The 21623-nt window shown below is 39.6% G+C and overlaps 1 protein-coding gene across 1 annotated transcript; it reads left to right on the top strand.

The window, feature by feature from the left end:
* The first annotated feature begins 1405 nt into the window (after positions 1-1405).
* On the top strand, positions 1406-20692 carry tspan17 (tetraspanin 17). The gene is made up of 8 exons (XM_059346013.1): positions 1406-1950; positions 9948-9998; positions 11793-11939; positions 12799-12969; positions 13485-13610; positions 14069-14116; positions 15715-15831; positions 16087-20692. Exons 1-8 carry the CDS (start codon positions 1864-1866, stop codon positions 16150-16152), a joined length of 813 nt encoding a protein of 270 aa, XP_059201996.1. The 5' UTR covers positions 1406-1863; the 3' UTR covers positions 16153-20692.
* Positions 20693-21623: the final 931 nt, after the last annotated feature.

Below are 21623 nucleotides of genomic sequence, written 5' to 3'. Positions count from 1 at the left end.
GACACCATAAGTTAGTTAGCATGTTATTTTTTTCATTTGATATGGACATCCAAGTAGCATTACAATTGAAGCATATGTTTATGCACAATGATTAAATACAGTGTTGTTAGGGTTTGTAACAAAACACCAATTTACAACACCACAGGAGGCTTTAAAAAAAGTTTTTAAAATAAAATCGGCTTCCACACAAATACATCCACATATACCACTTACCACTAGTACATCTACGAAGACAAATCTGCAGCTACATCCGGTTACATCCACAATTAGGCTACATCCACAAAGATATACAAATACCATAAAAACAACCACAAAAATACAACAACAATTACAACAAATACAAATGCAAAAACCGGTCTGCAAGTAGGCCTAAATCCAGTTGCATTCAGAAAAAACCTACAAAAATACAACCACAAATGAAAACAACAAGGTACATTCACAAATACCACAAATGCATCTAAAAAGATACATTCAAGCTATATCCACAAAAATATAATCATAAATGCATACCGTCACCCTGTTAAAATAATCGCCTAACTAATTTTTTCAAGTTTTGCAGGATACACAAAAAACTTCACCAAAAGTGTATTTATTGATAATTTCACTCAAAAAAGATGTAACAAAGGATGGCTGTTGGTATAGTAATAACACTGTGTGTAAATTATGTAACTTAAGAGAAATAAATGACTTAGGTAATTTTTTGAACATGCCTTTGTGACTTAAGTAAGATATGGTAACACTTTATTTTGAAGGTGTCTACATAAGAGTCACACAAGCCTGTCAGAAACATGACATGACAATTAATGTTCATGACACATCCCATGTCACGTTTCTGACACGCTCATGTCACTCTTATGTAGACACCTTAGAGTAAAGTGTTACCAATATTAGTGTCAACAATAAAACACTGATAAACTGAACTGATAACTAAACAATCTCCCTCTAGCTCTTCTTTGCTGGGTTCTTATCTAATGCCTATGAATGTGGCAAATTTTCAAAGAAGTGATGATCTTACAGGGGTCAAATCACATGATCTGATCAACTGAGGATGTAGGTGATTTTACCATAGGTGGTCGGCGTCATGAGGAGATGATTTAGGCAAAAAAACAAAACAATTTTGACAAAAAATGACTTAGGCGATTATTTTAACAGTGTGACGATATATTTAGCATACTAATATATTGTTAAATATAACAATAACAATGTTAAAATACTGTTGCTTTATCATATTTCTGCATATTGCACATATTTTTTTATTATAGCCTGAAATAAAGTGAACACAATTAGGATAAATTGACCTTGCGTTCCACTCAGTAAAGTGAAAGGCGTCATGAAGACACAAGGGGCCGCTCTTGATGTGAAAAGGGCGAAAGCCAGCGCAGTGGTTTCCTCATTTGACAGCAGCGGCTTGTTTTACAGCACAAAACAACAAGGATGAAGATTTCAAGGGACGATGCGGCAACACAGATAATCGAGGAGACGTTTAGCTGAAAGGCCTTCAGCTTTATCTTTATCTCCCGGCGTGCAATACGAAATTAATGCCAGGCAACTTGATCGAGTGACCTGCAGATGAATGTCGGTGCCTTAGTGTCCCTGTATTTGTTGTTGTTAGCCGTGAATGCTAACCATAGAAGTTGCGAGCTAGCTGGCCGAGCGAGCTAATGGTTAACACGAAGAAAAGATAATTAGCCGCATATGTCTGATTTACTTAATGCTGTCCCGGCGAGTAAACTCGGCGTTGTGTAGCTAATGGAGCCAGCTAAGCTTGGCTTCAGTAGTTCAACAACTGCAGCTTTGGTTGAGCTTTTTAAAGTAGTAGTTACCTAGTTAGCTTGTCAGTTAGCCACCACTATCCTTGGAAGAATGAGTAGAAAACACCATCATTTAAAAGGTGCTGAAGTCAGCTGCTGCGTGAAATACTTCTTATTTGGATTCAACATTTTATTCTGGGTAAGTTTATAAAGTCTTTATTATGTTTCATGTGTCGATATTATGAGAAAAATAACGCTAATGTTGTGAACTTAAAGTCTCATTAAATAGTCCAGCAAAGTTAGCTTAACGTTAGCATAGTTCGAGTTTGAACTGAAATGATCCCCGAGGTGTCAGTGATATGATATTTTAAGTTAGAAGAAAAGTATGAAATTGTTTTTTCTTTTCGTCTGCCATGTGTTGTTGTTCTGTTTTCATTGTTGTTGTTTATGTGTGGTAACTTGCATAACAGATTAGCTTGTTTACTTGATCTCCCCAGAGGAAGTCACTAATTAATGTTGGCGAGTCAGGTGTGCTCTAAGTCTTTAAAACATTCTTGTGGTGACTTTAAAATATTACATTTAACTTATTTTAGCAGAATTCCACTTAGTCCCAAGTCTTTTACTTTATTGGCCTGTGGGCAGCTGCAACATTTCCTTTCATGAAACTCTGAAATTAACTTCTGGCTTGTTAATAGTGCCTATTAGCTGAGCCACAAATATGAACACTTGCTTTAAATAGTTCACTGGCTAAGTATAGTATGTAGAGGAGGAAAGAGACCTCTGATGAGGGTGTGATTATGTGTGGCTGGTGGAGATACACACTAAAATAGACAAAAGCTGGGCTGATGTTAGTTTCTCTCCCTGTGCTGACTTAGTTGGCAGTGAGGATTGGTACCATTGTGTTTAAGTTTGAGAAATGACATGAGTCTGTATTGTTACGCCAGTGGCAAGCGAGCCCACATCTCCTTCACAATGACCCCCTCTCCATATTTATCCCTCTTTAGTCTAAAAAGTTCCTCTGTTCAGTCTCCTTCACCCCTCCCTTCTCACCCGTCTGCACTGCGTCTGTGCGGCTGCTGTATTATAATGTGTCTGTGGGTGAAGGAATGGCGTGTCTGTGTGCCCCAGAGGGTCTTCCCACACACTGTTGGAAGGAAAAGGCCACACGGGCCTGAATACCACCCGACCCTCCTCTTTTCAAGCACCCCTTTTCACTCCCTCCTCCTCTATGGTACTCGGGCTCTGTGGGACAGCATTGTTTCTCTCACTCACACACCCACAAACGCACAAAGCGAGATGGTGATAACAAAGACTTTGGGGGTAGGACAGGGTGTGATTCTGTGTTTTCTCCCCTCATATGCTTGTTCAGACTGAATCATCACACACACGGGATCCACATGCAACTGGATCTCTTCCTATTTCTCCACCTTTCATCACTACCTCTTCATTCCTCAACACTCCCCTTCAAAATGTAGGAGTATTCCACTATCTCTGCCATGTTTTTCTATGGAAACTGAGGTGGTATGAACTGCCAAACATGTCACAAGCCAGAGGTGTTTTTTTTCAAAGAACAATGCACAAATTCATTTGTTGGCCTCACAAATGAAAAGTGCTCACTAATTCAATTGGACAGAGAAATCAAGCAGGAAATCTTGAGTCATAGGGCTGTTGCGTTGTGTCTGAGTCATATTGTGTTTTCAGACTGTTTTGACACTCAGGTCAAGCTAACAGTCGTGTGTCTCAGCTCTCTGTGAAACTGTAGAACAAGTTCCAGCTCGCTGGCTGTTTCCGTTAATAATCGCTAGAAGATGTTCTCCTCTTGTCTGTGTGCTGCGAAACAGGATTTGACAGACAAGCCAGTGCATTGCCGAAATAAAGAGAGATGGGGTTTATTCTCTGCAAATCAACCCATTTGTCTTTCCCATAGTGATCTTGTCAGGCCTGAAAATGCTGCCTAAATTGAGACAGAATGCTTCTAAGACCCTAAATTTTGTGAACAAAATAAAGCAGTAAAATCCTGCCTCCTCTTCTGTGTGAATTCCACCACTGCCAGAGCTTGCTGTTGACAGCCAGGCGTTCTTACCCAAGAACAAGATACCTCCTCTCGTCCTTACAATAGACACATTCCTCTCATCCATTTAATTAATCATATTTTCTGCCTGAGCTGCTAAAATGTTTGGAAGCTCTGCATGCTGTAATTAAGAGCTTGTTAAGCTGTAACCAAGTTGCTGAGTTGGTTGGATACTGGCTGCGTTTTAGTAGCCAGCTACAGCTATAAGTGTCCAAAGTGCACACTGGGTTATCGCATCATAAGGTGGACAGCTGTAAAGTACCAAATGTGAATGCAGCCATTTGAGGACACGTCACTCAAGCTACATTTAGTGGTAGACGGGTTCATGTTTCCACATCGTGTTTACACGATGCATCTCTGATTTTGCCTGTGCTTATAGTAGAGCTGAATCTATAAGTCGAAATTAAAAATGTAATGGTTTAAAGGGAAACTTAAGATATTTTGAAGTGGGTTTGTACGAGGTTCTTATCCATCAGTGTACTAGAGCAGATTATGGATTGCATGCCTCCAGTTCAATGAAACTGGCAGGATTACCGGCTAGGAAAGTGTGTAACGTTGTGGATAGGGGCAGCAGAAAAACATATTATAACCATGCAAAGAACGGCCCACAACAAAAACATCAACAAAATCAATATACGGTTGAGTGTATGCTTTATTGACAATATTTTCACCACTTTTCCTTACCGCTCTCTTTCACTTTACATAGGGGGAACTAAAGCGGTTCTCTGCTCCATTGACTCCATTGACAATTTGCTTCCAAGCAAAAATGCTAAATATTTGCTTGTTCCAGCTTGTTATTGAAGCATTTGATGCTTTTCTTTGCTCTGTGAGGTCGTAGAACCACATGGATATCTTCCAGCTAATCAGGGAAGATCAGGCTATGCTACACATAGTGACACCTTGGCATCTGATCAATTAGTACAATAATATAATTATAATAATAATAATGATAATTACTCAATTGACCTTGATTGAAACATTTTGAAAAAAATCACAATAGTAAAAGTCATGTAATATCCTCTTAACACTTGGTTAGGTTGAATTTTCCAATTATTTCGACGAGTGCCCTGTAAAGGGCTACTACTGTAAGAGCTGTCCTATTTTCAAGCACAAATGTGTTTTTCTGTTTAATATTATTTGCCTTTTCTCACAGGTGAAATTAAATGTGAACAGGGAGACAAGTCTCACTCACAGGGGAATTTCTCTTCTGATTCAATTTGATTTCTCTTCTGATACTCCATGTGAACTGTCTCCTTTGGGTCTACACAATATCTGGATATATTTGGATACAAGATAATAGCTTTGAAGAGGACCTAACCTTCTCTTCTATTCTATTACCTCAGCCTCGAGTGCCCATAGTCCAATTCCAGGCAGATTCATTCTGGTCTGGAAACTTGTTTTAGTCGAATGCTGTTGTAATTAATCAGACAAATTGATACATTGATTATGCAGCATCAAGTGTTGGGAAGTGTGAATGAATGCAAACTATGTAGAAGCTTCACATTTTCTTCATCCCTGTTGGCAATGCTGCTGATACATCATCAAGAATGGCTGCGTTCACACGGCCGACCACATTAGAGATTCAACTTTTGAGGGAGTCAACGAAAGGGCAGTCACACTTGAATAAGTCTATACCCTGTGCATTTGTGTGTGTCCAGGCAGCGTGGGGCTTGGTTTGTCTGCTAGTTAGTTGAGGTTAATGGGATCAGCTGGCTTAGGGAGGCATCTTCTCAAGTGTTGATAATCTCTCTGTCCACATGGAGAGAATGCCCTCTCTCTGTGACAAACACATCTTGCAGCAGCACTTGACAGAAAAATAACCCACACAGCCTGATTTTAAATAACTAGGCAGATACAGGGATGTATAGTTCAAGACTTTATCTATTTCGTGAAAAAAGCACATAGATTAGATAGAATGATAAAGATGTACAGAAGAAAAGAAAACAAATTACTCACTAGAGCGGGTGATATTTAAAGAAACAAATCTAAGGGTCTTCTTGCCTCCAAATAAACAAGCAATCGAGGATTAACAAAGCAAGGATAAAGATGCAGTACTGTGCTTTTTTGGGTATAATGCTTAATTGCCTAGAGATACAAGGAGATAAATGTGGATCTCGTGTCAAATTAGCATTTCATGTTTATTTTTCACCTACTTTTCATCTGCTGCTCACTAAAAAACACAGATTATCTGGAGAACATTTTAGTTTCGGGGTAGCATTGACAGAGTTTCACACAGGTAGTGTCTTTCAATGCCAAAGAGTGACCCCAATTTGACTCTGGCTGCCAACACTGTGGGAAAAGTTGGATAAAAGGAAATAACACAAGCACTGTACAAAGGCCGGTTCAGTTCAGTTTCAGTGTACTCCACTTCAATCCAAACCTTATCGTCCCACAAGGGAAGTTTGGTTTGTTAAATTGTGTGTTAGGCTTGTACAGTAGCAGACACTTCACAACACAGCAGACTGAGACTTTGAAGTGGCCTCTTTCATAGTTTGATCAAAAAAGGAAATAAATTAAATTGAGTTTTTTTCTTTTTGTGCTTAAATTGCCTACATTTCAGTTGTGGATTTTAGGTTTGTTAGGCAGTCTGACCTCTCTGAAAAGGGGCTCAATTCTTGTGTGTTTCACAAATAAAGTTAAAGGAGCTATTTACTGACTGAGAAAGAGATTGAGAAATAGTGGAAGAAATGGTCAGCCAAAATGACTGGTTACCAGGCATGGACACCTCCATAGCTGTCTCACTTAATGCTGTCTTCAAGGTCGCCTCAAGCTCTAGCAGGGGGAAATGGAACTTGACGTGCATTGAGGTACTTTTCACCGGAAATAATAACAAAATTGGCCATATAATAGAAGTACTTTTCTGGTGTCTGGCTGGTGTTTTATTTTAGAAGCACCATCGTATAAGGGGATTTTTTCCCCTTTCTGCTATATTGGATAGTTCACAGTAGAGAACAAACAGCAGAAATGGGAAAAGAGACTGATACATCTGCACTCAACCTCCAGGGCATCTTGTTAAGAATATGCAATTAGCCAAAAGTAGTTGTGTAGTTATTTTAAGTACCCATAATTACATTGACTATTGCATGATAAACTGCATGACACATGCCACCAGTCAGTTTGCACTTTGTCCCAAATATGTTGCATTTCTGCAGCTTCAAAATAACCAGTAATGTCTGCTTTCCCCACATAATCTAGTTTTTGAAACACTCAAAGGTGGCAATAGATTCTGGAAATGTTTCTCCTCAAATCTAAGCTGCTTTTCATGATCATTGCCAATTAATGACAATTTTACTGCAATTTCCCAAGTGTAGTGATAGTAGGAAATTAATTCATGTGAGCATATACTTTGCATCCTTCACCAACTCTTCCTGATTTTCTGCTGAGGGCAGAGCAATGGGAATGCAACAGGAAGAACATCTGCCTTATGCTGATGGGCGGGAATTTGCGAGAAAATGTCCTCCTACATCCTTCTTGGGACTGCTACCAATCCTCATTTTAGCATTGAATGACTGATGTTGGGAATGGAAATAATCATGCAGTTCATATAACAGTGATGAGTGATTGGCACTTGGCACCAAGTGTTCACAATTCAAGCCACTTTGTTGCCCATTTGAGGACAATTTACTGATGATAAGCTCTGGAAATTTTAAAATCAAGGTGCTGCTTTGATTTTGGGCTGTGTGTCACATTTGGGAAGGAGCCACAGGTTCCAGGTTGGCTTTCAGCCTTGCTGAAGGACACTCTTTTTGTGGGCTGCATTCTCCTTAGAAAGTTCCAGGCCATGAATTGGAATGAACAAAGAGTTATATAACACATACAGGTGTTGTATTGTGCTACAGTGATTGGCAGTCATTGATTCAATGACATCCAGACTATTTGTTTTTCATTTGAGAAATAAACATTGTGGGTGCTGCCCTAAACTGTCAGCTGAAATATAACCAATTACAGCTTTAGCTTGATGATAACATACTGCAGACAGGTCTAGCTATTAGATGTCATTCATGCTGTAAATGTGCATATTGGATTTTAATTCTGTAGAGCAATAGTCCAGGGTGGACGTTCACGTGATGCCTTCAAAATTATTTTGTAGAATACCATTATGGTTGTTTTTGTGAAGGAAAAATGAAGAGTGAATTGTCTGACTGTGACTGACATGGCAGTGTTGTTACTGAGCAGTATCAAACACACACGAAAAACAAAATGCCTCAGAGATTAACATACAGAAGTGTTTAAGCCTTTTTCAAATCCAAGTATTGAAAACATTTTCTCCTAATAAAGTTTGCTTACCCAAAGAGTCATACTGGATTACTGATAGCTTAATTCAAGTCCATGTATTTAACAAATAAAGATTTTCATTTTGATATAACAGATTATAAATTTGTTGAACTGTAGTCCTCAGTGTACATACATTCAACAAAGTCTGTCTCAGAATCAGAAATACCTAATTGATCCCTGGAGGAAAATGACTTTGTTACAGTTGCTGCTGTATAAGAATAGAATTTAATAGAAATTAGTCATTCTGTAATTAAAATAAAGATTAGAAAGCATGCTTCACTAAATTTACATCAATATTAAATACAAATGCAAGTCTTAAGTAAATAGAATATGTATAAATAGGAATAAAATAGAAATATGGAAATATAGACATAATTTGAAGTTTATCTTAACTGCACAGTATCCCATATTTTTCTTTGGTTTAAAATCAAAATTGTTAATGAGTGTTATGAACTTAATCATGATTAAGTATGGTAATAAGCTGGTAAATGGCCACAGAGAGTACATAGAGAAGCATTCTGTAGCATAATACTTTAGATGGAGTTGTGTAACAGTAGTCTTAATGTTGTAAGTTAAAAAGTTGTTTTCACTGTCTCTGTTTTTAAGGCTCTCTTTTTAATCGTCATGGATTATTGGGAGTCAAAGGGTTAGTGGTTTAATACTCTGTCAGTCTAATCTCTCTACCTGATGTCCACATGCTTACCTTGACTCTTCCTGATAGTCTCTTTCCAGCTGAAGCCACCACACCCTTCACTACAAGCGCTTGTGTAACTACCAGGCCAACCCTGCGGCAACCTCTCACGGTTACTGCTGTTGTGTGGCACACAGTCACATTGTTGGTTTTGTTATGTGTGCTGATAGATTGCCATCCGTTTACCTGCTTGCCCCCAATTTAATCAGCTTCCAAACAATATGATTTAATCCAATTTCAGTGGAGCTATTATATTTCAGGCTTTGCCATTATAGTGTGCCTCAGTTAAGTTCATTACCTTCCCAAATCTCTTAGGAATGACATTTTGTGGCAGCTAAGCAGTTGATTAGACAATAACATTATACAAGTGAAACCATGGGTGATTTTTATTTAAATGCTGATTAGTATAATGCTGAAGCCGTAGTCTTTTATTCTTCATTTTGTTTTGTTTTTCCGTAGTGTTGTTCAGTATTGTGCAGTCACCCAATGCTTTTCAAACTTCTCCCGTTATTTAGCATGTTTTAAACTGTGAGCCCTACATCCATCCTCCACTGGGACAGGAGTCTAATGCCAAAGGGATTTTCCTTAACTCTCAGGATATCAGATACTCCTCTGCCTCTTAAGCGGTGCACCCAGTGCAATGACTTTAACCTGCAATAACCTGCAGATGTAAAGATTCACCCTGACCACAGCAAGTTAAGACTTCTTTTCAGAAGGCAGTTTTACTCTAAAAGCCAATTTTCTCAATGAGCTTCCTCCTGGAAGTGAAGCGGTTTTACACGAACACAAGAATGCTGGATCTTTTCAGTGAGAGATTTCTGTATTTGTGTTTTGACTGTGCTCTTCTACGTGTTTGATGTGGGTTAGGCCTCCAGCAAAAGTTGATGTCATGGATTACTATGTGGATCAATCAAAGTTTAACAACAGACAGTTGTTGGGTTGTTTGCACAAGTTGCCAGGGAGACACCACTGTAAATCAAAAGTTATCTAACCACACCCACACAGTCCTGATAGGCAGTTCCTTCTAATTTGTCACTGAGAATATTTTTCTCTCAACTTTTATTGATGCTTATTAAGTCTCAAATATGTAATTCCTTTATTGTTTCTCTGTTGCTTCCCATCTGACAGTGGATCCTCTTCTGTTTGCTTTGTTTTACAGTTACTGGGAGCCGCATTCTTGGGCATAGGCCTGTGGGCATGGGCGGAGAAGGTAAGTGTAAACACATGCACATAACCACGCACTGTTGAAGTATAACACGGTTGCCTTAGAAGCATAGCTAAAATTCTTTATCATATTCCAGTGGGAATAAGCTGGATGTACAATTTGCAGGCGAGTGTTAAGATGAAAACAGGGCTTTTGAGAGAAGTGGCGTGGAAAATAAAAGGCACTATTCCTGTAACACTCTGTAGCACTTTAAAGCAAATTGCCCAATAATGGTTCTGGTAAACATGTCATGGTTGTCTAAGGAAATGAAATATGTTTCTGCAGCATAAGTGTGATTTGTGACTGTTAAAGTTTTGCTGAGACAATATGTTTTTTTCCAATAGTGGAAGAGTTTATCCAAAGATAGTAATAGGCATAGCTACAAATAAAGAGCCACAAGGCTACAGTTGCGAAGTCATTTGACTCATTGGAATTCAGTGCCTTTGCCCATCACAGAATAGATGCTTTCAAACTGTTTTTTGTTGATCTTCCAGTACACTAACTACAAAAGTCAGGTTTTGCCATTAACCTTTCATGTGCAGTGGATCGTGGCCACATCCAAAACTCTTTCCAATCGAGTTAACAGTCAATTTGTTCATTAATTAGCCAGAAATTGTACCAGTCTGTTCAGTAAATGCTGCACCAGCGTGGAAGCATGTACTGATTAGTAACGTCTGGTCATGAACTCTGTGCAAATAGGCCTGCACAGGAGTACCTTGGTGGAACAGCGTGAATAATTTAAAGGGATTAGGCCGAATGATGAATAGCGGGTCCTGGAAAGGCATAATGGTGAGTTTGGGTCTCAGTGACTAAGATGATTAGTTTATGGCCTTGTGCTTTCAGCCAGACTACATTGTTTCTGGGATTCATGCTTAAATTCAAATGAAGACACTTAATTCTGCATGAGGGCCATAAAAACACAAGAATGCAGTTATGCCTTTCTCCTATAGTTCTCCTCTAGCTCAGTGCAGTGGGAGCTTAACTTAAGCAGTATGAGAATTCTGCTTCTCTGGCTTTAGCTGCAACTGTTTGACATGTGCACTATATGTGACAAGCAAACGGTGTCAGAACTGAAAACAGGCGCCCACATTTCTAGATGATAACCCTGTTGGGATCCTTTTCAAGATGGGTGTCAAATGTATAGAAAGAGGTGGTAGAGATCTTGCATGAAATAGGACACAGATTGTATACAAACACACATTTTTACCCTCCATCTTACGTCCTATCCTGTGACATTGACACATCTCACAGTGAGCCCACTCTTTGGCGTCAGGGTGTCATTTCTGTTTGAGAAATGTGTCTCTGCGAGGCGTGATGCACAGCAGAGACTGACAGGAAAAGATGTTGGACTCACTGTGGCCCTGGGGCTGTGAGGGCAGGATATGCAGAGAGGAAGGACAGATGTCGGTTTGTGAATGTTTGCTCTGGACTGTGCCTCTTGTGATCAAACTTGTTTCATAGGTTGGACAGAGATCTGCCAGAGAGGGAAATGGTGTTTTAGATGAATGAATCAAAGACATCTGTGAGGGTCCATTATTGTATTTACACTTGGTAGATCTTGGTAGTGCCTTTTTCTGAATCTTTGAATGGGGCATCCCCAGCTGGCCTGTTGGCTGTCTCAGTAGTTACATTCTCACTATTTCTCTTTGATATCATAATCTCTTTTCAAGGTTAACTATGTGCTTTTGTCGAGGGAGGAATTTTGCCGGGACCTTGTAATAGAGATAGTAAGCTATGAGTTTGGAAGTGTTATAGTCAGAATTTTAACCACTCTCTTTTGTCTCTTTTCCTTCCCCTCAGGGCGTGTTGGCCAATCTGTCGTCCATCACAGACCTAGGGGGCTTTGACCCCGTGTGGCTCTTCATTGTCGTAGGAGGGGTCATGTTCATCCTGGGCTTTGCTGGCTGTATCGGAGCACTACGAGAGAACACCTCCCTGCTTAAATTCGTAAGCCAGCTCCCGACTTTCTGTGCACAGACACCATTTCAACCACTTCACAGTCGCTTATTTCTGCAGTTCACACCAGAGCTGAGGCTGTCACTGCAGCAGGTGTCACTTTGACTCACCCGAGCTGAATGCTATGGGTGGTTGCATGGCACAAATATGTGTTATCTCGTCACCAAACCAAGCCCTTTTTCATCAGGAAGTAATGATCCGCGCCTCATAAGCCACCAAAACATTTTCTTTGTGTCAAGTAATGTTTTTTTCTCCATCAGTTTTTGCTTTTGTGGTCTCTGTCCCCTCCTTTTTTGTTTTTGTTTTTTTTATCTGTAAAAAAAGTTAAGAATTATTATACACCCCATAGCCATGACAACACCTTTTCAGGAGGTTGGTTTGGGTTCAGCTGTATTGATAACTACATGTGACTGACGGAGACAAACTCGCCTTGTTGCTGGCTGCGATTCTGAGTAGCTATTAACTCCAGCCGATGTCCATTAGCAGCAGTAAGTCAGGCGTCAGAGCGAGGAGCTAATGTGGCTTTTGTGCATTTATCATTAGCCCTGTCTCCTCCTACATTTACTGTAAAGGGATGATATAACGGCACCTCTGGGACTGCGGTTTTTGTTGCCACACTTTCACTCAGCAAATCAGGACAAGCCCTACAACCCGTCCTGCAAAGGGACATTACATCAGAGCTTTTGTCCTTTTAATTATTTTACATGAAACGCTGGAAATAATGTTATAAGTGTTTTGATCCTTTAGAAAACAGGATTCTCTTCACCACACCCAGATTAAAGTGACTGACTTTTTTCCTTATTTATTTTCTGGTTGTGTTTCATGTTTGTTTGCGTCATGTACTCTCCAGTTCTCTGTGTTCCTGGGTTTGATCTTCTTCTTGGAGCTGACTGCGGGGATCCTTGCCTTCGTCTTTAAAGACTGGATCAAAGATCAACTCAACTTTTTCATCAACAATAATGTCAAGGCCTACCGCGACGACATCGACTTGCAGAATCTCATTGACTTTGCCCAAGAATATGTGAGTTCACTCCTGCTTACTGAAACGTATGCGTCACTGACAGTAAAACAGCAAACTTCCTGATAACGACTCATATTTCATAACTGGAAGAAATTACTCCCTTCTTTCGAAATTTTTTTGTTTATATGAAATTCAGAGCTGGTTATGAATCAGTTCTGGGTAGAGAGGAGAGTCACTCAGCCACTGCAATTGTGGAGTGAATCTCATGATAAATGTAATTGTATTTCCCTCTAATGATTATCCAATTATATGAATGAGACAGTTTAGATAATTGGCTCCCGTGTGTAAACACAGAGCTTTGTCATGACGTACTGTAAAGGCGATTAGATTCTCTGTTGTCTCGCCATTTGTGTCTCACTATCAGTAGTCGCTACCCACCACAGTAAGCTGGCTACCCACCCAAGCTGACCTGAGCCAGACTCTAAAGAGCTGTTTCGAGACCAGATCAGAGGAAATAAATCTGTCCGTTAACCAGAGTTAGCTGCTTAATCCCTGCTTGTTGTTGCTGCTCTCAGTGGTCATGCTGTGGAGCTCACGGGGCCGACGACTGGAACCTGAACATCTACTTCAACTGCACGGAGCAGAACCCCAGTAGGGAGCGCTGTGGAGTCCCCTTCTCCTGCTGCGTCAAAGACCCTGCAGTGAGTCATTCGACCATAATAATGCATGATTAATCGTGTGTAATTATACATCATGACTTGAATTCATAATCTAGTATAGAGCTGAAACAATCAGTCAATCAAAAGAAAATGTATCTGCATATTTAGGCAAATATGCTGCATTTTCTGGTTTCAGATGTTCAAATGTGAGGATATGATTATTCTCTTTGGCATATATGATAATATATTAAAAATCCTACCAGATATTTATATATTTTTTTGAACTCTTTGTATGCCAGTTTATATACATAAAGCTACTGTTGGTTTTTATGAAGATAAAATGTCTGGGATGGTTAGCAACAACATGCAACTGCTGTCTTCCATAATACATCAGCAATAACCCTGCCCCATAGGACAAATCTGGTGAAAACTAGAAAATAACTTCAACCGTAACACTTTTACCAGTAGCTGAAATTGAGATTTTTGTGTTGTTCTTGCAGGAGGATGTCATCAACACGCAGTGTGGTTATGATGTTCGGCTTCAAGGGGTTTGTACCTCCAGTCTCTACCACACTCTATATACTTAACCCTATGTTTTTTTTATTTCACTCTGCACTTATCCTTTTTAAAATTCATGTGTTTTTTTTTAAATATATCCAAATAATTTGATAAAATGATTGCAGTTAAACAGAACCAGTTCTCATTGAGGGTATGGTCCCTGGCCATCATGGAGCATGATTGTCAGCCATTCTGGTTAAAATGTCGGTGAAGCTGCTTAGTGAAATTACGTCTGAGTGAAAGTTGATTGACAAGTTGCAATGGGATGGATAGAAGCATTTAGGGTGAAATGGCAATCAGGTTCATTTGTATCGGCGTTTATTTCTTGTCTCAAACCCAAGTAAAAATAGATTAATGGTTTACATTTTAACGACCTGTTTTTAAGATTTAGAAAGCAAAAATGTTGAAATGAGGCCTTTTCTGAAAATGCAAAAACATGTACCTAGAAATAGTTGGCCCACACAGCAGGCACAGAGAACATATAGGGTTAAGTCACTCACAGCCTCATCCTCGTGCTTCTTGCTTTAATAACAGATTGTTCTTCTAACAGGGATAATTAGACTCCAGTTATAGCCTAGAGAGCAGCCTTACTACACTCTGTAATTGGCGACTCAGTGGGTTATGCCAGTCCATTCCCTTTTCCTCTGTGTGTGGGTGTGGTGGTTACAACTCACTGCACTGCAGTCAGAAAGATTGCTGTTGCTAGGCGCATAGCAATACAGTGAACCACCTGCCACTGAGTTGGTATGAATTAATTTCCTCTGTGTGCTCTTCTGCTAACGCCCTGGCCATTGACATTTTGCTGAAACTATCAGTGATGTGCAGTAAGTTCCTGTGCAGGTTGTTTATAGGGTGCGGGCTGGGGAAGAGGAAGAGCAGGAGACACTGTGAGGACAGCACCTCAAAAAAAAAGGCACAGGGCTGAAATAGCTTCAGAGGAAGTTCACAGCCAGAACAACATAGTGTTTCCTGCTTTTTTATTGGCTGCCAAGAGCATCCTGTTACCTCCCATTGGTTGAAAGCTAGCTTTCAGGTTTTGCAAGAGAACAAAGGGTTTGCCTGGTTGACTTGTCTTGAAGACAACAAAGGGAGCATTGTATAGGGTCCTGTTCACGCCCATTCTTTCTCCCCATTTTAGTGTCTTTGCCGCTCTAAATTACACCTTTTTATGTCTATCTCTGAATAGAGCATGTACATCATCGTGTGAATCTGACAACACAAACAGCCATCTGTCCGGTAACAGGAAACAGCCTCTGACTGTTTGTTCAGCCCTGACAAGGTCCTCCGAGAAACTGAATACACAGCCTTGATATTCTCCCTTATGCCCAGACACTGATACGTTGTAATCTCAGAGTGACTCAGCTATCACTCTATCCTCATGCCCTCCTCAGTGGGGAAGGAATGAGCGGGCAAAATGCTATCTGTGTTGTTTGTTTTGTTCAGCATTAGTCATAGGTCAGAGTTTGTTTAAATCATGCAAAAGGCCACTGTCCTCTCTGAGAACAGATAATTTTTAATGTGAATTTAAGAAACAATCTATTAATTATTCATTTTAATTTACTTCTTATCCGTTTTTGTCTTTCAAAAGGACCTGGAGCGGCAAAAATATATCTATACAAAGGGCTGTGTGGGACAGTTTGAGAAGTGGCTTCAGGACAACCTGATTATTGTAGCTGGAATCTTTGTTGGTATTGCACTTTTACAGGTAAGAAATCCTTGTTTCTAGAAGAATTTTCTTTTGCAAACATTTACACCAGGGAAAAAAAGCTATTTACCTATAACTAACAACTGATTTTGTATCATCACTGCCATCTAGTGGTGACATTGGGTAACATCAAGTAAATCTCTGCAATACAGCAGTCTGTTCTTTCTCTCTCTCTCTCTGTAACATGCTTTGTTTTGGTTTCACTTTGTAAACAGCACCTACCTGACCTAATTTCCTGTGTGTGTCCCTCTTCAGATTTTTGGTATCTGCCTTGCTCAAAACCTGGTGAGTGACGTCAAAGCTGTCAAAGCCAACTGGTGACATGAGAGGTGAAGAGAGGGAGCCCCGCCCCTGAGCCAGGTCAACACAGCACACAAAGAGTTCTTTCTAGCTGAGGACGGCGAGCCGAGAAACTTTCAACTCTGTCAACTTTGCCATTGAGCTAAGCAGCACATACGCACTCTCACACTCGTGCAGACACAAAGAGTTAACTTCAGTTGGTCAGTGACACTTGAATTGGGAGAAGAGTGTCCCACTTAAACCAAACTATCAACACTTTGTTTACCAATCAGCTGGGATTTTAACCCAAATATACAAAGGGCAGTCCTGCCTACTTCATAGTTAGATCCTTTGTTTTCTGTTTCCTCTGATCTTGTACTTTGGACAAGTGTGTTTATGGGGTGCAGATGCACAAGGACTCCTGTCAACTGGGATTGGAAGCCATGGATGAAGCAAACAAAAACAAAAAAGCAAACGAAAAGGGACAATGAGTCTCCTTTTCTATGTCAAGTGTAACATTGTCACACAGCCTCTGTCCACTCAGTGAGCGGGTGACCATCACCTCCTACAAACTGTTTTTAACGACCACACTTCCTGCTGTAGGGAATGGTGGCTGGCTAGTCAGGCCGGCCAACACGCGTATGGATTCTGCTTCATGTCACTTATTTCTTCATCTGGACCTTTTATGACCACTTAAAAGACTCTGAACACTGTCTGCAACTTTAAATCATTTCAGGTGATTGTCAATTCTAACTCAAAATGTAAAAAAAAAGTGCCATTCATTTCCAGTAATATTTCTGTCTCCTTCCTGTTCTTTACATGGAATTTCTGCACCCCGCCCCACAATACCTCAGGACCTCGCCGAAAAATGTATGCTTTCTGCCTCTGGATAAAAGCATATCTATTATTTTTCCATCCATGTCTGTTGAATTTAGAGTAACTTAATGCAGAAAACACTGACAGTTCCTCGAAAGTTGCCCCATTTGCCCTGCAGTGATTATATTTTCCGTTTATTTACTGAAGGATGTATTGTGTTCTATGAAATGGCCTGTGGTGGTTAGGACTGTAGGAGTACGGTATACAGGGAAAGGGGTTTAATGATAGCTGAGATTGTTGTTTATCTCTTAGCATCCCTCAGGCACATGGGATTGCTGGTTTGGGGCCTTTTTTACTTGACTTATATTACCACATTTGTCTTATATTTTGTCCTCTACATATTGAAATAAGAATATTTGTCTGTTTAAAGATGTCCTCTATCCATCCTTATTTTCCCCTTTTCTTTTATAGACACATATTTTAATCTGGGTTCATTGTTTGACTTCAACAGGCACCTGTTTTACCTCGGCCCCATCAGCCAACTGCAAAATAGCTTGTTATTGCTGATGCTGTTATCAGTCCTAATGAAGACCAAATAATATCAGCTGGCCGCAAGCTAACTGCCAAGGTTTTTGTCTGGCTACAATTGTGATTTTTATTAGGAATGCCAAGAATAACAAATTGCATTTCTAAATAGCCAAAATGTGAATTCATTGTCCCTTTTATGTGGGAAGAGCCAGTTGAAATGAGAAGTCATACAAAAATTAAAACTTTTATAGTATCTCTTTTATCTTTTAATTCAATGTCTTGTCTTTTGTTTGGACTGTTTTTTAAATAGAGTAGTTAAAAACATTGATATTAGCAATATAACATGAATGCTGCTTTATTGTTGACTAGATTGATAAGTAGTACAATAACCAAGCTAACAACACATCTCACATGATGGCATTTGAACAATTTGCCATGTTGCTATTGTTTCCAGACTGAGGAAATACTCAGATGATTTGTTCTTTCTCAAGTTTACACTTTGTACTCTGCTTATGTCGCCCTTTGTTCATTATATAAAAAACTTGGATCACAATAGTAAGTCGCCCTCGCAGCTTTTCATCTTCGTCCACGATCCTCACAGAATTTAGTTTCTGGTATGACTGGGTTCACTTGATACTTTTGTATATTTCTGTCAGCATTTAACCACTATGCTTGTTTCTGGTTGTAGCAGTATCATTTAGATACACAGCACAGGAATGTTTGGGTGGGGTTTGCTGGACCACACATACAGACACACTCTGCTTTGAATTGCGATGCACATAAGTTGAAAGATGAGTAGCATTAATATTCTGTCAACAGTACACCGAACCCTTTCCTGCTTCACTGAGTCTGTCTGCAGAATATATAGGAGCTTGTTCAGTACCAGCACCTTATGATCGCCTGCTGTGCTTACATGTCGTATGTTGTTTCGCCCACTCACTCACTCTTCAGAAAGCTACCTGATCCGACTGCACCTGTTTCTGAGCCTGTCATTTTGATGTATTTTTAAACGCAGGCCTCCTTTGAAAAAAAGAGCAACACAAGACAAAACAACAGTCATTTGAATTGAGGTGTCGCAAATGCGCAGGTAGAATAGATCCACAGGAGCACAATGCATCTGTAACCGGAGTGACTGAAGTGAATCTTAATGACTTTCCTCAGTTGGAATGGATGAGTCTCCGTAGCAGAGGCTCATTCATTTCACCGCTTTCAGTGTAATCAGTGAGAAAGAGCCTCAAGCAGTCTGAGAGAGCAGACATTTTCCCCTTTAAGATCAAATGTAAAAACATTTACAGGATAAAACGTGACTCACTGTCCAAAGTTGCCGTGTTTGACTGACGTGACATGATTTCTCGCTTTTATTCTGTGTGGGCTTCTTTGATTTCACTCACTGTTAAGAATCAATCCGTTCCTGTCGAGTTTAGTAGATCAGGAAGAAACCCGTGTTTATTTTCCCTCCACCTTTTCTCAGTCGAACCTTTTGAAGTGGGTTGAAACAGATAATGTGTGATTAATTAGTTCAACAAATCTTTGAAGTGTTTTCATTTTTTTTCTTAAATCACCCCTAATTGGAAGTGTTTGCTCAGGGTATTAGACACCTCTACCACTCATAAAAGTCTCCTTTGCTTGTGCATGCCAGATGATTCTCTGTTGTACATGATAAAATGGTGGGCTGCTGCCTTTTGAGTGATGCTAAGGATCTGGCTGAAGGCAGATGGAGGCCACGGGTGTCAGTTCTGCTGCAGTACAGAGCTGCAGCTCTTAAACAAAAAGCACTCCCGCTCTCTCTCCCTCTCTTCTCTCTCTCTCTTTCTCTCTCTGCAGCCACCACCGTGTCTGGATGGATATGCCAATAATCAGACAGTCACCTTGGTAATAAGGACAATAATGCCATAATAATCGGTTGTAGCAGCGAAGCTTTAATATGCGCGCTCTACAAAGGTGACTTTCTGGAGTATGTTTGTTTTAACAGCTTTGGGTATTTCTGGTTTTGTATTCCTTTAATGTAGGGGAAAGGGGGAGGGAGAAAACAATGCTAATTATGCTTTGTCCTTTATCATAATGGCCTTGCATTATGAAACGCCCTCTTAATTTCTCTGCTTTCCCTGTGGGCAGTTAAATCATTCCCGAGGAGGAGCCTTATGCATACCATGAATGTAAAAGTCTGTATCAGCATGGACCTACTGCTCCACGCTCAGTTAGAAATTCTTATGCAGCGCAATGCACAAGACAAGTGAAGCTTAGGAATGTGAAATATAAAGGGTTCGCTTTAGTGATGTTTAAGATGTTATTCTAGTTTTTACATTTTTAAATTTGTTTTAGTGTGCATGAAAGCAGATGAGCATTCCATTTCTTGTGTTTGCAGGCATGTGTGCAGACCTTATATGCAATCACAGAGCATTTAAATAACCCGAAACAACCAGTTAAACAATGTTTTCATTCTCAATCTCTCTTTAGTAGCTGTGGATGATTTCTGAATATCATTAAAATCATCACCTTTGTCCCGGTTTTGATAATTCTTTATTGAAATAAAGCTTATTTTGCTACATATGCATTAATGAAATGAATTGAGTGAACTTTTTCAAATGTCCTTTATGCATATAAATACAGAGTGATGCTGATAATCTGCCCTGTGATCCTCTTCGAGCTTTGAAGTCTGCAAATTTTCGGAGGCGTTTTCTGTTGATGATTTCATAGAAAAGTGAGCAGCACGTCAGCCATTTATAAGTCTTACCTCATCGTGTGCAGACCTGGTCTCATCAGAGCCCAAAGAAGCGACATAATTGCCTTGTTTGTGAGCGTATTAGCAGCAATCTCGCAGTACAGACATTACCATACCCGGTCATGACATTTGATCAAGACACGAGCGTGATCTGACTGGAACGAAATAGCGTTTCGAGTCAAAGATGCGTCTTACAGTAGAAGAACACAGATACAGTAGTTAATGATCATTTAGTCACACAGAAACCACTATGAATATGTCTTTGTCCAGCAAGAACAACTTTTTAGCTTTGCAATGTACTTTTATTTTGTAGCTGCAGTTTTAAATTGCCTCTTGGTTGCAGCAGAATACAAAGAAAACCATGTTCTGGATCCATCCTCTCAGTTTAGACCTGTCCACTCAGATGGATAGCCTTGTAAAGAAATGTTGTATATTGAAACTGTGGGACATGGTCTGTTACACTGTATATTGTGTTAAAATATGCCTCTTTCATATATTAAAGGATTTATCAAAACAGAGCAGTGTTTTCTTTCTTTTTTTGTGAAGATTATGGGCAAAAAGAACATTCGTCCAACTGCTGTATTTTAGGGCTGCACATTTAATTTAAATAAACATATGGACAAGTGCAATATCCAGATCACAGGCTAATACTTGTGAAAGAAAATATGTGTCAACATGTGAATTGAATATTGTGCTGCTCCAAATAATTTCTGACCTACAAATCATATTCTTCAGACTTTGTCATCATGCTAAAAAAAAAAATGACACAATGAGAATAATAATACAAAAAATAATCATTCCCTTCAATATTATATTAATTAAAATACCTACAAATACATTTTTTCCCACATCATGCAGACCTATATTGGTCACAAGTTCAACACCATTGTACTTTCCTTTTTTCAAAATATTGCACATTTGCAAAAATAAAAGCCATAAATATTAGTGATACACACACACACACACACACACACACACACACACACACACACACACGGCTGTTCAATTCTTTAACTGTGTAACTAGGGAGAGTTTATTGATTTCCTATTTAAACTTGGAGCAACAGGCCTTGCTTCATCACCTTCTACTCTCTCCACTCTACATTCACTGTATTTGACAGCTGTACTGACTGATTCAAATTGTACATAAGACCGGCTTTTTAAATATGATTTTGCTGATTATTGATTTACTTTTTACCCTGTGGTATTCTGACTTTGAGTATCGGAATGCTTCTTTCACAACTAAACTCTCCCAAAAGGGTTCAAGCAACTACGTCTTGTTACACACTGACTAAAAATTAATAATGAATGCTCCACTTATTGTTCCAGTTACACTCAAATGTTGTTTTTAAGGGTGTTTGTGATTAGAAAATGCTTTAATTTTCCATATGATGGATGAGTCAGCCAATAGAGGGAGACAAATAGTGACTGAGCGACTCAGGCGCTGA

This window comes from Centropristis striata, chromosome 12 (assembly GCF_030273125.1).
Source record: "Centropristis striata isolate RG_2023a ecotype Rhode Island chromosome 12, C.striata_1.0, whole genome shotgun sequence".
Taxonomy (NCBI): Eukaryota; Metazoa; Chordata; class Actinopteri; order Perciformes; family Serranidae; genus Centropristis; species Centropristis striata.
This window is presented reverse-complemented; position numbering and strand designations above follow the sequence as displayed.